This window comes from Cebus imitator, unplaced genomic scaffold (assembly GCF_001604975.1).
Source record: "Cebus imitator isolate Cc_AM_T3 unplaced genomic scaffold, Cebus_imitator-1.0 Scaffold123, whole genome shotgun sequence".
Classification (NCBI taxonomy): Eukaryota; Metazoa; Chordata; class Mammalia; order Primates; family Cebidae; genus Cebus; species Cebus imitator.
The window spans coordinates 322464-336469 of NW_016107438.1; the positions used below are offsets into that span (position 1 = coordinate 322464).

Here is a 14006-nt window from a genome sequence, read left to right on the forward strand (position 1 = left end):
TCCGCCTCCTGGGTTCAGGCAATTCTCCTGCCTCAGCCTCCTGAGCAGCTGGGATTACAGGCACGCGCCACCATGCCCAGCTAATTTTTTGTAGTTTTAGTAGAGATGGGGTTTCACTGTGTTGACCAGGATGGTCTCGATCTCTTGACCTCGTGATCCACCCACTTCAGCCTCCCAAAGTGCTGGGATTACAGGCGTGAGCCACCACACCCGGCCTCTAAGCAAGTTTTTTAAGCAACTGGGTGAATGATGATACCATTTGCTAAGACTTGGAATATTGGAGATAGAGCAGGTTTTGAGGACACTAAGTTCAGTTTGGGAATAATATGATTAGTTAGAAGTGTCTAGGAGGCCTCTATGAAGAAGTGACCAGTAAGTAGGCTATTGAGTAGATAGATACCAATGTGAGTGGACTTACATGTAAACTTGAAGGCCTGGGAAGAGACCCACATGCCTAAGGAGAGAGTACACAGTGAGAGGAGGAGCAGAATAACTACTTAGATGAAGAGGAGAAAAAAGAGCAAAGCAATATGAGACTGAGAAGATTTCTTGGAGGCACCTGAGGTTTGAGGATTAGCAGATATTAAGGGAACAAAGTGATATGCCAAAAACTTTCAAAATTGCGTAAGGGTTCTCTTGCTGGAAAATGACTCTTATTTATAATGCCCAGTCTCTATTCATGGTTATAACATAAATATCTGCTGAATGAAAAAAGCAGATGATGACTTATTATCTAAATGACATATGATTATATATGATGACATATGATTACATTATAGAATCAGTAGAGGAGAAACAAGATGAGTATTTTACTAATGTGTACTGCATGCCTTATGCTTTAAAAGCAGAAGCAGAATTGCTTGATCACTTTGACATTGGCATGTGGGGCCCTCACTGTTCTCAGAAATCTTTCTGATCACAGAATTTTCAAGCCCAGCCACTGCTGAGGCCTAATGTGATCTCATGCCAGAGGACCAATGTGCAATCTGATTTTGCAACCTCAGGAATAAAAAGTTGGATTTGGGCAAGAATTTGTTGGATTATTTCAGATTTTTAGGGGTTTTTTCTCCCCTCCTTCATTAATGTTTCAGCCTAATCAAAAAACTCAAACCTCACAATATTTTTAAAGCAATAAGCCAAATCAAATAAATGATTTGAATCTTGAAATAATGCAACACAGCCCTTCTGGTCAACACACAGAGTCTCCTTTACCTGCGGATAGACCTTTCCCTTTGTGCAAACTGTTTCTGAAAGTAATGCTGCCACCTAGCAGTCTCTTGGGGAATCACCACCCTAAGAGGTTACAGCTTGCGGTACACACGTTTGAGGTTTGTATGGGATTCCCTGCATTTAAGTTGGGTTTGAATTAAATTACCTTTGAAAAATGTCTTTTCTGCAGGTATAGGTCTTGAAATCAAGGCGTGACAAAAAATTGGCTGTTGAAAGCAGCTCGCTCAAGATGAAAATGATGGCAAAAGGCACAGGGTTTGCATTGTCCAGACTCATCCAATTGCACACATTGAATATGTGCAGTTCTTTTTATATCAATTATTCTTCAATAAGCTGTTTTAAAAGTAGTAAAATAAAAAGAAAGTGATGACAAAAAAAAAACCCATGTAAAATTTCAGTACATTTGTACGAAACACAAACCTCTACAAGTATCTTCTGAGGAGAGTAGATAAAAACAAAGTGTGGATATCAGTGTCAAAGAACAGCTCTTTAACAAGATGACTCTGGAGTCATAAACTCAAGGTATCACCTGTGTGCCCAATGGAAACCTAAGTGACATTTTAATTCACATCAGGAGCTTCACTTGCAAACTAAGCAAAGTTGCTTTTTTACATACTTTACATTTTTGTGTTTTCACAAAGGTTAAAAAAAAAAACAGCTAACATTTATTGAAGTGTTTGTTATTTGCCCAATACTGAATAAAGCATTTTCCAAGCACTGTTATGTAACCTACACAATCCCCTGAGATGGTGTTACTGATACTAGTGGCTTGGGGAAGAAGGCAAAGAACAAGGCAAAGAAATGAAGTCAGGATACAAACCCAGCCAGTCTGATTTCAGAGCCTGAGATCTCACCCCCAGGGTTGTGATACTTTTCTATTGTGCTGAAAGTTATGTGGAAGCAAACAGATGTCAGATGTCCAGCAGGTTAAAGCATGTGTTAACAGGATACAGTAAGTTTCTATTTTCTAGTTGAGTGGCATGACAGAAAACTTCTCAATTTTGTCACAATGACATTTGTCTTATGTCCTACTACAAACTACTTTGAAAGTAAAAGGATTTTATTCTTTTAATCACTGTGAAACACTGCCGTTAACCTGCTGTTCAATACCTGTTGACTACCTAGATTGTCAGATGCTTTAGTCAATTATGCCATCTCATTGTTTTAGTGGCAGTTCGCTTTCTGATATCTTGAGAGTTTCCTTCTTGTGACTGCTCTGTACTTAGATGTCAGCGATCTAGAGTGGATTTGTCCTGTCCACTTTCACCAAAATATCTAACATATCTGTGCATCATTTTCTGAGGAGATGACTTGTCTGAACACATCTCTGAAGATAATTTGAATATGATTAACATATTTATCCAGAAATAGCATCACACAGCAAACTATGTAGCTTATGTTAGACCAGGCCCATGCATTCAAACCACCTGGAAATCTTGTTAGAATGCAGGATCTGAAATTCTACATTTTAAACTAGCTTTTGGGTGAAGTTGATGATGCCAGTCCTTGGATTACAATTTAAGTACCAAGGTACTAAATTATCCAGTTATTCTTGGGTCTGGAAAGAAAATCTGATTTGATTCCAAAGTGAAACAAAAAAAATCTTCCCCATAATTTTCTCATTTTCTTTATCTGATGATAAAATCAGGTTTGTTATAAACCAAGTTACATATTCTATGTTTCTAAACAAGGGTATCTATAAAAGCCATTTTAAAAATAAATTGTTTCCATTTGAGCTTTAAATCTATTTGTTTAAATATCTTTTTTCTTGGCTTCAGAGTTTTTGAAATTTATAACCCTACCATAAGATGGTATCATGGAGTGTTGGACTTGAAACTTCTAGAATCGTCTGGCTAACGGAGAGATGCCCAACCTCCAGCCCCATCTTGGGGCTGACATGGATAAGGTTTCTTGATCCAAATAAGCTAAATCCAGAACTCTGGGCATTAAAGAAACTAAAATCAGATTTTAGAATTGTTCTGGAATTAGTTCCTTAACTTGGTGGCACTATTTTTAATAGCAGCCAATCTAAATCGAGTTTCCTAGGTTTATTCAGAGCCCTCTTTCAGGTACCTTCATCCCTACACTCTTTCAGTTCTTGTCGGCATCACTCTTGGTTTTTTGCTCTCACAAAAAATATATATAGTACTTAGAGGCAAAATTAAAATGAGTCACAAGATCATATCGCACAAGGGTAAAATGAATTAGACACTGTATGAAATTGACCATTTTCAAAAACAGGAATGTTATTACCTACCAACTCAATATAAGTGACTAGAATAATGTTATTCAGTCGAGGAATGTATTAATAGAAGAATAGTGCTACGGCAAAGGAGGTAATGGACTTCCCCTAGCTTGTATTCGCAAAGCCATACATGGGGTAGTATAATGTTCAGATGTGTGCATGTAAGTATATGCATGTCTGTAGCAGTGAGTCAGAGAGGGTGACGGGGAAGCAAAAGGGAAGGTAGTTATAATTTATAAGGAAAAATGGAAAAGATCAACAGGTTTCAAAAAGGTAAACCAAGATGGTGAGTGAACTTCAAACTTATAAATTCAAAGAAATAGGGATATTTATTTTTGAAATGAGTTTTGGAGTGGAAGTTAGTAAGATCTTATACGGATGGATGGATTGAAAAGTTAAATCCCTAAACACCTTATGTTGAGATATCTACAAGCAATGGAGCAGTTTTTTGTTTTTTGTTTTCCTGAGCAGATTAGGTAGTTAGACAGGCAGGCTATTTATTGAATACATTCTACATGCCAGTATTCAGCCGAACAATTTACATATAAGCTTTCATTCTCCAAACAATCCTTTGGAATTCATATTTTCATATTATCCTCATGTGGAAAGTGGTAAATATGAGGCATAGAGAAATTAAGTGACCTGTCCAAAGGCATCGCCAGGGTGAGCTCACACTTTGTGCTGTTAACCTCTAGTTTATAACCCTGAGTGACACTCAGAGGTACCCTACTCAACCCTCCCTTAAAGAAATAACTTGCTGGCCAGTGGCAAGGAGTGCAGTTAGCTGACAGCCTCCACTGATAACTTCCTCAGGCTCTGCTTCAGCTTTCAACCAGAGACCATGCTGTTTCTGAGAAGGCCCAGCTAAGGACCGAGCATGGCAGGGTAGCAGAGTACAGACATGTCTGCCCACTGTGGACCCCTCTAATAAACAATCTTTCCTCTGGAGCTTCCCAGTGAGTTGTTGTAGACTTCGTCAAATCAGCATTGCAATCTGAGGCTCCCCCTGCCCGATTCTGCCTCCTTCCTCCTTCTATCACAGGAGTTTTTCTGAATAACTTTCTTTTATTCCAATGTCCATCTCAGCATCTGCTTTGCAGAGGACGCATCTGACATATCCTGCCTTCATATATTTGGATTGCCATCTCATACAAGAGTGTTTAGAATTGTTTTGTGTTGTGATTAGGGGTTGAATTTTGTCCTAATTCAACCCCTTATCACAACACAAGCATAAGCAAACTACTAGGGAAGCAGCTTTCACATATGCATAAGGAAGAAATTCCTAACAACCAGAGTGGCCAAACAATAGAATGGACTGTCTCAAGATGGATGAGTGCCCTATCACTATGTTCAGGGTGACTGGAGAACGGCGTTTGTGTGACCATTGTGTGGCATTCCCACTCCTCCACCTCCACCCCCATACATACTGGAGCACCTGGGATGCTAGACATTCACAATGCCAATTGATTAGCAAAAAACAAATTATTTAGGAAATCATGCCAAGAAGCCCAAACCTCTGATTTCTTAGCAGTTCAGTGGGTCTGGTTTGATACGCCATCCTTGTCTACTTCCAGCACAATTTAGTGGTACTCTAGGCCAGACTAGCCACTGTCGATCTACTTTTATTTTAATCAAAGAGCTCCCAGAAAATGAGATAAGCTGTGAGCTGATCGTCCCCATGGACTAGATGGTGGGATCAAAACCAAATTTCACATATGCTTATGTCGAACAGACTATAATATGGAGTTCACCCTCTATTATAGTTCTAATGACTCCCTCACCCACCACATGGTTCTCAAGCTCATGGACTTGCACATGACAGCCAGAGAGATTTTCTTCCTTAAGGCTGTTGTCTCGCTCCCTGCATGCAGACACAGGCACACAAAGGAGGGGACACCAACTGCCCCCTCTAAGAATCCCATGATGGTCAGATTATATAAGTAATCATATATTCCAGATAGTAAAATAAGAGATGGAAATGACTGGTAGGAAAATCAATAGCATAATCAGCATTAGGATCTGTATATAAAGAGACATTCATTTGGTGGGCAAATATTTACTGAGCACCTACCGAAGGCTGGAATCCCTTCCAGATGCTATGGATGTGATGTGCTCGATGGAGTCCCCAGTGTCGTGAAGTACGTATCGAATGCCACTGAGAAACCTGGCTCACCCTGCACTGAGAGAAGCAATCAAAGCCACCATCACCAATAAAGCTGCTAAAGACAGTGCCTCAGAGCTTCCAAACTGATAGATTTTCCTTTCTCCCCACCCTCAGATTTCTCCAGCATCTCTGGCACTTACAGTTCACGTTTTCAATAAATATTTTATTATAGTGCTCTGAAACAAATTTATAAAGTTTGCAAGAGAAGTTTTTAAAAAAGCAAGCTCAGCAATATTTGGGGGCTTTTAAAACTGATGATGCAGCTGACCTACCGGAGACAAAGGCAGTGGGAGGGCCCTTACTGGTATAAATAAATAGGAGTCTCTGGTACTGCAAACCCACAGCCTGGACTCAGAGCTCAAGTCTGAACTCTACCTCCAGACAGGATGAATTTCATCTTGGCATCTCTGCTTCTTATGCTGTTGGTCAGCAGCCTTTCCCCAGTTCAAGGTGAGAACTTTCACTTATGTTTTACTGTTTCTTGAACAGAAATAGTCTTTAACCACTTCTATTTTCTTTCAATTACAAATTGCAGGGAAGTCCAACTAAAGGGAGGGAAAGACTGCTCTGTTGCTTCTAGATTTTTCAAAGTAAGGTGTTTAGGAATGTAACTCTTCAAAACTGTAAATATTTATAAGATTTTTATTCGTAGGAAAAAGAGATACCAGAAGTCCAATATCCATGCAAATTATATTGGCTTATATGTTCCTGGCCTTTTTCAGATTCAGCTCCTGCTATACATAATTCTTTACACGTGGCTCTTCTTTGTTCTGCCTCTCAAAGTTACCCACTCTTACCAAACCCTATACAGGATTTAAAGATTATTAAACTCTACTGGTCTCTTGCAGTGAACATATTTTATCCAATTCCAAATGGTGAGACCTGATGTCAAGTGCACTATTGTCAGTACACCAGGGGTATTTACGCACATTTTGCAAAGAAGCAGACCTCCAAGGCTAAGTGGGTGGCTAACTTTGTGTAAATAGATAGACATCCAGTTGAAGTAGTAAGTTTTTATGTGGTTGAAGGAATGGATACATGTGCAAAAAGAAGGCTTCTGTTCAGGTTTAGAAGACCAGATTTTTGTTACTAAAACACAGAGGGGGTTTCTCCCCCAGTTTTAATTTTGCTTCACATGTTATTTTCACTCTTCAAGACTCTAACTTCTTGCATCCTCCATGAGGCTTTCCCAGGGCTCCTGGCAGAGGTGGCTCTTAGTACATCCTCTGTTCTCAGCACACAGGTCAGATGTTGCACGCAATACAACCTTCTGTAGCATTTTAGTTTTTGTTTGCTTGTTTCCCCTACTAAATTGTACACATCTTAAGAGTTGAGCCTTTTTATTTATAAATGCATGTCAAACACTGTAGTAGGCTGGATAGAAAATATCTGATAATTGTTTGCTTAGATTTCATTAGATCCTGTTAAAACTCATGAGCTGGGTACTAATGGTGCTCATCCAGTATTAATCACTTTTGTTAAATAAAAAGAGTTTTGAATATTTATGATTTTGTTTTGTTTGGTAATAATTGGTAACCCAGATGGGGGGGCCAACATATTAAACAAAAATGTCTGTGGCATTTTCTGAGACGGAAGGGGAGGATGGCAGAGAGTCTGATAGAGAAAACTCTGTTCCTGCATGTTATTGCTCCCAGGACTCTAGAGCCAGGTCGTGTCCTCGGTTTTTATGTGTTGGGAGGGAAGATGATCCATTGATTTTATATTGCATTCATTATAACTGAGTTGTACGCAAATCCCTACAGAGGCTGTTCTCAAAATTTTATTATGTGGACAATCACCTGAGTACAAAGACAATGCTATCACAATTTTCAAAAAGTGCTATTTTTTTTAAAACCTAATTTTTGTTTTGTTTTGCTTTGTTTGTTTTTTGAGATGGAGTCTCCCTTTCTTGCTCAAGCTGGTCTCAGACTCCTGGGATCTAGTAATCCTCCCACCTTGGCCTCCCAAAGTGCTGGGATTACAGGTGTAAACTACCATGCCTGGTCTAAAAGCTAATTTTATTTTTAATGTTTTGGTAGAAAACATTTGAAAATACTCAAGCCAGGACAAGCAGAAATATACAAACGAAAGGCATATGGGTGGAAGCACTGACTTGGAACTTTTAAATCTTCAAATGTACAGTATGAAAGTTTAATTATTAAAGTCTAGTTATAAATTACCTGCCAATGGATTAAAATAACTGATTCTGTGTTTACAGGTATTCTGGAGGTCCATAACAGAGACCTCAGCCGTTATCCCCCCAAACCTCATTGATCGAATTCAAATCTTGCCCCGTGGGCATGGTTGTCCAAGGAAAGAAATCATGTAAGTTTCAAAAATAAATAAATAAATAAATAAATACAATTTCTTTCTCCCAACGAAATTTGATCAAATGTTACCATACAGTAGTCTTACTCAAGAATGTCAAAGAGATTTACTTGAGTGTTGCTAAAAATTCTCAAACTAGTAATGAGAATTGTTAATAATTAAGAGCTTACTTTGTAGCAGCCCTGAGCTAAGTGCTTTACATGCACATACTCATTTTATTTATTCAACCACTTTATTAAGGTAAGTTTATTGTTCCTTACATGCTGAGTGTTGAGATTCACTCAGGGTGGTTGGCGAAATATTACAGAAAATATTGAAGATATATTAAGGAAAGTTATAGATTAGTCTCAAACCTTTTGGAAGGCCAAAAGGTTTTATTGGGCAGGCCAAAGGTGGCCAGCCAGTCCATTAAGTTAGGGAGAGATAGAGATAATCAAAGGCCTTAACCCCATACTCATGTCTCTCCACTCTGTTTACTCATGTTAATTTTGTGCTAGGAAGTTCCACTTTGATCTTTTTCCTCTCCCAGGAAGATCAATGGGGAATCACCTGTTAATAGCAATTACTCTGGGCCCCAAAACCTAAAGCCTTTGTCAGTCATAAAACCATTCTCTTCATTCTCTTAACCATGTTGATTACCTACAAGTGTGTTAACTTAGAACCTCTGTTATGAATAAAAGTATGGACAGACAGAGGGTCTGGGTCGATTGGTTGCATTTCGCCCTATGAAAGCAGCGTGGCCAGCCCTAGCCCACTTGAAACACTGTAATGGTGTGAGAGTACATTCATTCATCCGTCGTTGAGTCAGGGTTTGGAGGTAAGACTTCCGCAGCGGTGGGAACCCCATCTCAGCTGAGGCTTAGGAAGGTTAACTAACTGCCTGAGACATACCATCAGAAAGGATTAGAAACTCCATTAGCCAGGACCACATTCACATTTTCCCCATTCCAAAGCCTCTTGTTCGCAGTACCTTGAAGTATTAGGCACAGCATCTTTCACAGGACATCCTGACTTGGTGCTCATTAGTAGCTCTTCCCATGGACTTCTTTAGATTTTTGCAGTGTTTGTGAGCAGCTACTTTTCGTTTGTCACATTTTGTTACCAGTGCTTGGGGCCTTGGACCAGTTGAAACATGGGATATCAAAAGTGTATATGGAAATTTTTCACTAAAAAGGCATTGTATGTTTCACTAAAAAGGCATTTCACTCATGTCATTAACAATAAAAGTTCTAACTAAACTACAATTATTGCCCTCAAACTTAGAGATGTGAGGTCTAGCCATGACCTTTTCGGGAGCAGTTCCTTGGCTGTTTAGAAAACTGGGACCCCTTTCTTTTAATTCCATTTCCTCTGTCATGGCTCAAGTCTCTTGCCTCTCAATCAAGGAAGGTAATGCACCTTAATTTTCTCTGCTTTAACTTTGATTGTTTTGAAATGACTAAAATCTGATTTCACATCTTTTCATCAAATTCTGCATTTCTGAATTTTAGCCAGATAGAGAAATGAAAGTTTCAAATTATTATGAGAAATTCATGCCAGTCAGAGGTGAAAATACTGTGAGTCCAGAGGGTCAGAAATGCCTGGTGTGTTATTATTCCATCATGAACTCAGAAACCTAATTGGAAATGTCTGCCTGAAAACCCAACTGTTCTATGCCCTCTCATCTCTCTAAGATTCACTTGCAAAGGTGGAGTTTCAAAGTTAATTGGATGGATCCTTGCTGTTTGTCTTTGTTGTTTCGTTTGGGGTTTTGGGTTTTTTTTTGTTTGTTTGTTTGTTTGTTTGTTTGTTTGTTTTTTGAGACTCTCTGCTGCCTAGCCTGGAGTGTAGTGGCACAATCATGGCTCGCAGGAGCCTCAACCTCCTGGGTTCAAGCAAGTCTCCCTCCTCAGCCTCCTGAGTAGCTGGGACTACAGGTGCACACCACCATGCCCAGCTAGTTTTTTTATTTTTGTAGAGATGGGGTCTCATTAAGTTGCCCCGGCTAGTCTTGAACTCCTGGCCTCAAAAAATCCACCCACCTCACCCTCTCAAAGTGCTGGGATTACAGGCATAAGCTAACATGATGGTGGTTATTCATCATTTTATAGCTAAGGTAAATGATATATCAGGAAATTGTGCTTTGTTTGAGTTCACACCAATAGAGGGTAGAGTCTCCTAGTTTTCTGCTGTCTAAAAGACTTCACTTTTCCACTGCAGATAAAGCATTTAACACTAAGTCTGGCACTTGGTAACCACTCAGGTCCTGCTCATGAAAAACAGTGACTAAAAATGTGGGTTTTGAATCCTGTGGCATCATGTATTTGTTGTACAATCTTGAACAATTTATTTAAATTCTATAAGCCTTAAGTTCATCATCAGAAGGTAAGGAAATAATAGTTTCTCCAGCAAAGGATTTTTGTAAAATGAATTGAAATAATCCATGTTACCTGCTAAGCATAGTGCCTGGTGTGTTATAAGTACTTGATAAATATTAACTATTAACTATCATTGCCACTTTTGCTATTGCTTAATATCTTAGAGCAGGAAAAATCTTAGTGGTAATCTGACAAAATGCAGATGTCACTCTGAGCAATCTGCTCTGCAGCATGCCCCCTGTGTGAAATTGCACTGATTTTTTTTTTTTCCAGTGAAATTCAGGTTCTCAAGAGAGTGTTTTCCATAGCTTATTCTGTTCTCCCAAATGCAATGCAACAGATAAGCACGTTCTAAAGATATTGTGATATAACTTCAGAAGTGAGCCAATCTTGGAGTCAACCATTTGGTTGTTCTCCAACACACGTAAAGGTTATCAACAAAACACTAACCTCTGACATGTGAGGCTCTCTTAGCTTTGGATTCAACCCCACCAGCTCACACATACTGGTCCACAAATGGTTGTTTTCTTATTCCCCTGACCCCATGCTGCAAATCACCTATTCCAGATCCAAAACTGTGCAGCTCCAATGTCACTTCATCTAGGAATAAATATTTTCATACCCAACTCTTTTCTTTATTAAAAGTATAGGATTAACTAAAATATGACACTGCGTTATTTAATTTTTATTTTCCCCCAGAATCTGGAAGAAGAACAAGTCAGTTGTGTGCCTGAACCCTCAAGCTAAATGGATACAAAAAATAATGAAAGTATTGAAAAAGTAAGTCAGGCATAACAAGGGCTTTCAGATTCCAATTTGTACTGAAGAGTTTCCCTTTCCTGGGCAGTCAAAATAGGGAACCAGTGTGAACTTATGAGGAGCTCCTAACTTAACAGGGGGAGGGACATCACAAAGACACTCCCAGCCCCCTCCCAGTTGGAAAAGGTTCTTGGCTTTTACCTGTTAATAACCCCAAGAATTGGGAAATGGGCCAGAGGTGCAGTGAGTTTGCCATTCAAATAAATATCATGGACCCAAAGAGTTTTGAGGAAAGCAATTTATTAGGGAGAGGGAGAGAATGACAGCTCCCATGCTGCTGTGGGAGGGGATCCAGAGAAGGAATCCGTACAGGGAGGGAGCAGCAGGATTTTTAACCCTTGAGTTATTTCCTCCCCATTCATGTTCTCTTCCAATGAGAGGAGTTCTTTCAAACTTCCTCTGGAGTGATGGCAAACTTCCTTTGGAGTGATTCATCTTTGACTCTGATACCAGATTGGCTACTCGGTCCAAGCAGAGCCCCCTCCTCCCAGAGATTTTGGTGGGCTTTTTGGACAAAGGAGCCCATCTGGATTTCTCTACCTAGCCCAAGTGCAGGAAACCCAGACAAAGAACTTTTATATTTCCGATGGAGCCGGAGCTGAGAAACTCCTGCCTTTGAAACTATGCCCCTTGCAGACCCAGGAAGAGAAGTTTTTCTTTTTTCTTTAAAAACTTCTCTCACTAAAACAAATGGCTGTTTTCCATCATTATTGCTTATCAGATGGAGTAGGGGTAGCTCATTCCAGCAGCTCAGTAAACTAAACTAGAAGCCAGTATGCATGACAGTCCTTACCTGGTATCTCCAGACAAAGCCACAGTTTCCTTTGTTTCTCTAGACATGACAATTTTGTTTTTGTTTCTGCTTCACAGAAAAAAGAATTCCAACTCTACCACTTCCAGTGTTTAAGGAAAGATTCCCTGATGGTGATATTTCCACTAAGAAGATCTGCATTCTTCCCTTATCCCTGCTCTGGATTTTAGTTTTGTGCTTAGTTGAATCTTTTCCAGGAAAAAGAACTTCCCCATACAAATGACCATGAGACTATCTGCAAAAATAACCTTTAGAAACTGACGGGGCAGACTCGAGCTTCTTTACTCACAGCACCCTATGTACTTGGAGTTTGCATTCTTACCCATTAGGGAGGAAAGTTTATTTGAAAATAATCATTCAGTTGTAAATAATATAGGGTAATTTTGATAAAAATACTTGTTGTTTAATGTTAAAAATTTCTTAGAAAATAATGCAATGAGAATTTAAGCCTCAAATTTGAACACGTGGCTTGAATTAAGAAGAAAATTATGGCATATATTTCAATCATTTTACATGCTAAGAAAAGTAGGCTTCCATAAGAGACTCAAAAAGCTCCCTGGGAGACGGATGAGCTTCAGCCTGTCAAGAGGCAAAGGAGTCCACTTAGTAGATATCCTCTGCTTAAAAACTCACTATGGAAGAGAATTAGGTCCTTCTACTTTTAAAGAGTTCCTTTACAACATTTACTGTCTCAGATTAATAGCATTCGAAGATCCCCAGACTTCATAGAATACTCAGGAAAAGCATTTAAAGAGTGATGTACACATGTATTCTTTTACACATTTGCCTTGACAAACTTCCTTTACTCAAATCTTTTCACTGACTTTTTTTTTCTTTTTGGTGGGTGGGGCTCTGGTATCAAATTCTTTAATGATTGCTATAAACCTAATGATATTCAATAAAGTTGAGCAAGAGCAAATATTTTACTTAACTATGAGCAATGAGCAATTTATTCTTTTTTTTTTTTTTTTTTTTTGAGACAAAGTCTTACTATGTCACTCAAGCTAGAGAGCAGTGACACAATCGTGGCTCACTGCAGCCTCAACCTCCCAGGCTCAAGCAATTCTTCCACCTCAGCCTCTCCAGTAGTTGGGACTTCAGGCGCACACCACCACAACCAGCTAATTTTTGTATTTTTTGCAGAGACAGGGTTTCACCATGTTGCCCAGGCTGTGATCAATTCATTCTTGTCATAGCATCTACTCAATTTTAGACATTCTCTAGTTCTTCATAAAGATAGGTAGGATTTTATGAGGTTAATTTTTCTTTTATTTCACTTGTCTTTTACAGATGGTCTAAAATCATTTGGCAAAGAGTGAGTGAAGTTATTCCTGATATTAACACGGTGGGAAATACTTGGCTATGAGGGCCTCTTCCCCCCAGTGTTACCTACCACATACTAACCATGATTTCCTCCAGACTTCAGCCTCTTATCAAACCCATTTTCACTGTGTCATATTGATTCTTAAAGTCACCAATGTTTCATTTGACAGTTTTGCATTCAGTTGACCAACAGACAAAGAAGACACTTGAACTCTGGTCCCCATCTGCCACTGGCATCAGCCTGGCTGTCCCACCACACTACTGAGCTCCACTGCCTGTTTGCCCCTCCACTTACCAGCTGCTTTAGGGGGTCTGCTCCCAGTTCACCCACGTTTTAAGCTATCTCTGACTCCCTCTTTCACTTTTCTTTTTTATTTTTTTTGATTTATTTTTATTTTATTAAATAATTTATTGGGAGAAAATTAAAAGCACCTATAATTACTATATTTTCTGTTGTCTACAATTTAATGTCTTCTAAATTGCAAACACACACACACACACACACACACAGAGAGAGAGAGAGAGAGAGAGAGAGAGAGGGCTGATAATCCTGCCTTGTAGCATTTTCAGACTCCAATGTTTAGACATCAGGAATCATTTCATTCTTTAATTTGATTTTGGTCTCCTTGGAAAATGTAGTGAGACAAATATTTAGAAGACTCAAATAAGAAATATCGCTATTTCACATGAAGCATCTACTGTTATCACCCCCACTTGAGACACAGTGGT

The 14006-nt window shown here is 39.2% G+C and overlaps 1 protein-coding gene across 1 annotated transcript; it reads left to right on the top strand.

Annotated features, from left to right (window-relative positions):
- The first annotated feature begins 5985 nt into the window (after positions 1–5985).
- CXCL13 (C-X-C motif chemokine ligand 13) lies at positions 5986–12396 on the top strand. Its single transcript, XM_037742533.1, has 5 exons — positions 5986–6089; positions 6626–6645; positions 7858–7964; positions 11024–11104; positions 12014–12396. Exons 1-5 carry the CDS (start codon positions 6026–6028, stop codon positions 12048–12050), a joined length of 309 nt encoding a protein of 102 aa, XP_037598461.1. The 5' UTR covers positions 5986–6025; the 3' UTR covers positions 12051–12396.
- Positions 12397–14006: the final 1610 nt, after the last annotated feature.

Excerpts from the sequence above, each read along its gene's own strand:
- CXCL13 (XM_037742533.1), top strand. The coding sequence starts at position 6,026 with ATGAATTTCATCTTGGCATCTCTGCTTCTTATGCTGTTGGTCAGCAGC. Across the intron at positions 7,965-11,023 it reads TGTCCAAGGAAAGAAATCAT|AATCTGGAAGAAGAACAAGT; the intron begins GTAAGTTTCAAA and ends ATTTTCCCCCAG. Across the intron at positions 11,105-12,013 it reads ATAATGAAAGTATTGAAAAA|AAAAAAGAATTCCAACTCTA; the intron begins GTAAGTCAGGCA and ends TCTGCTTCACAG.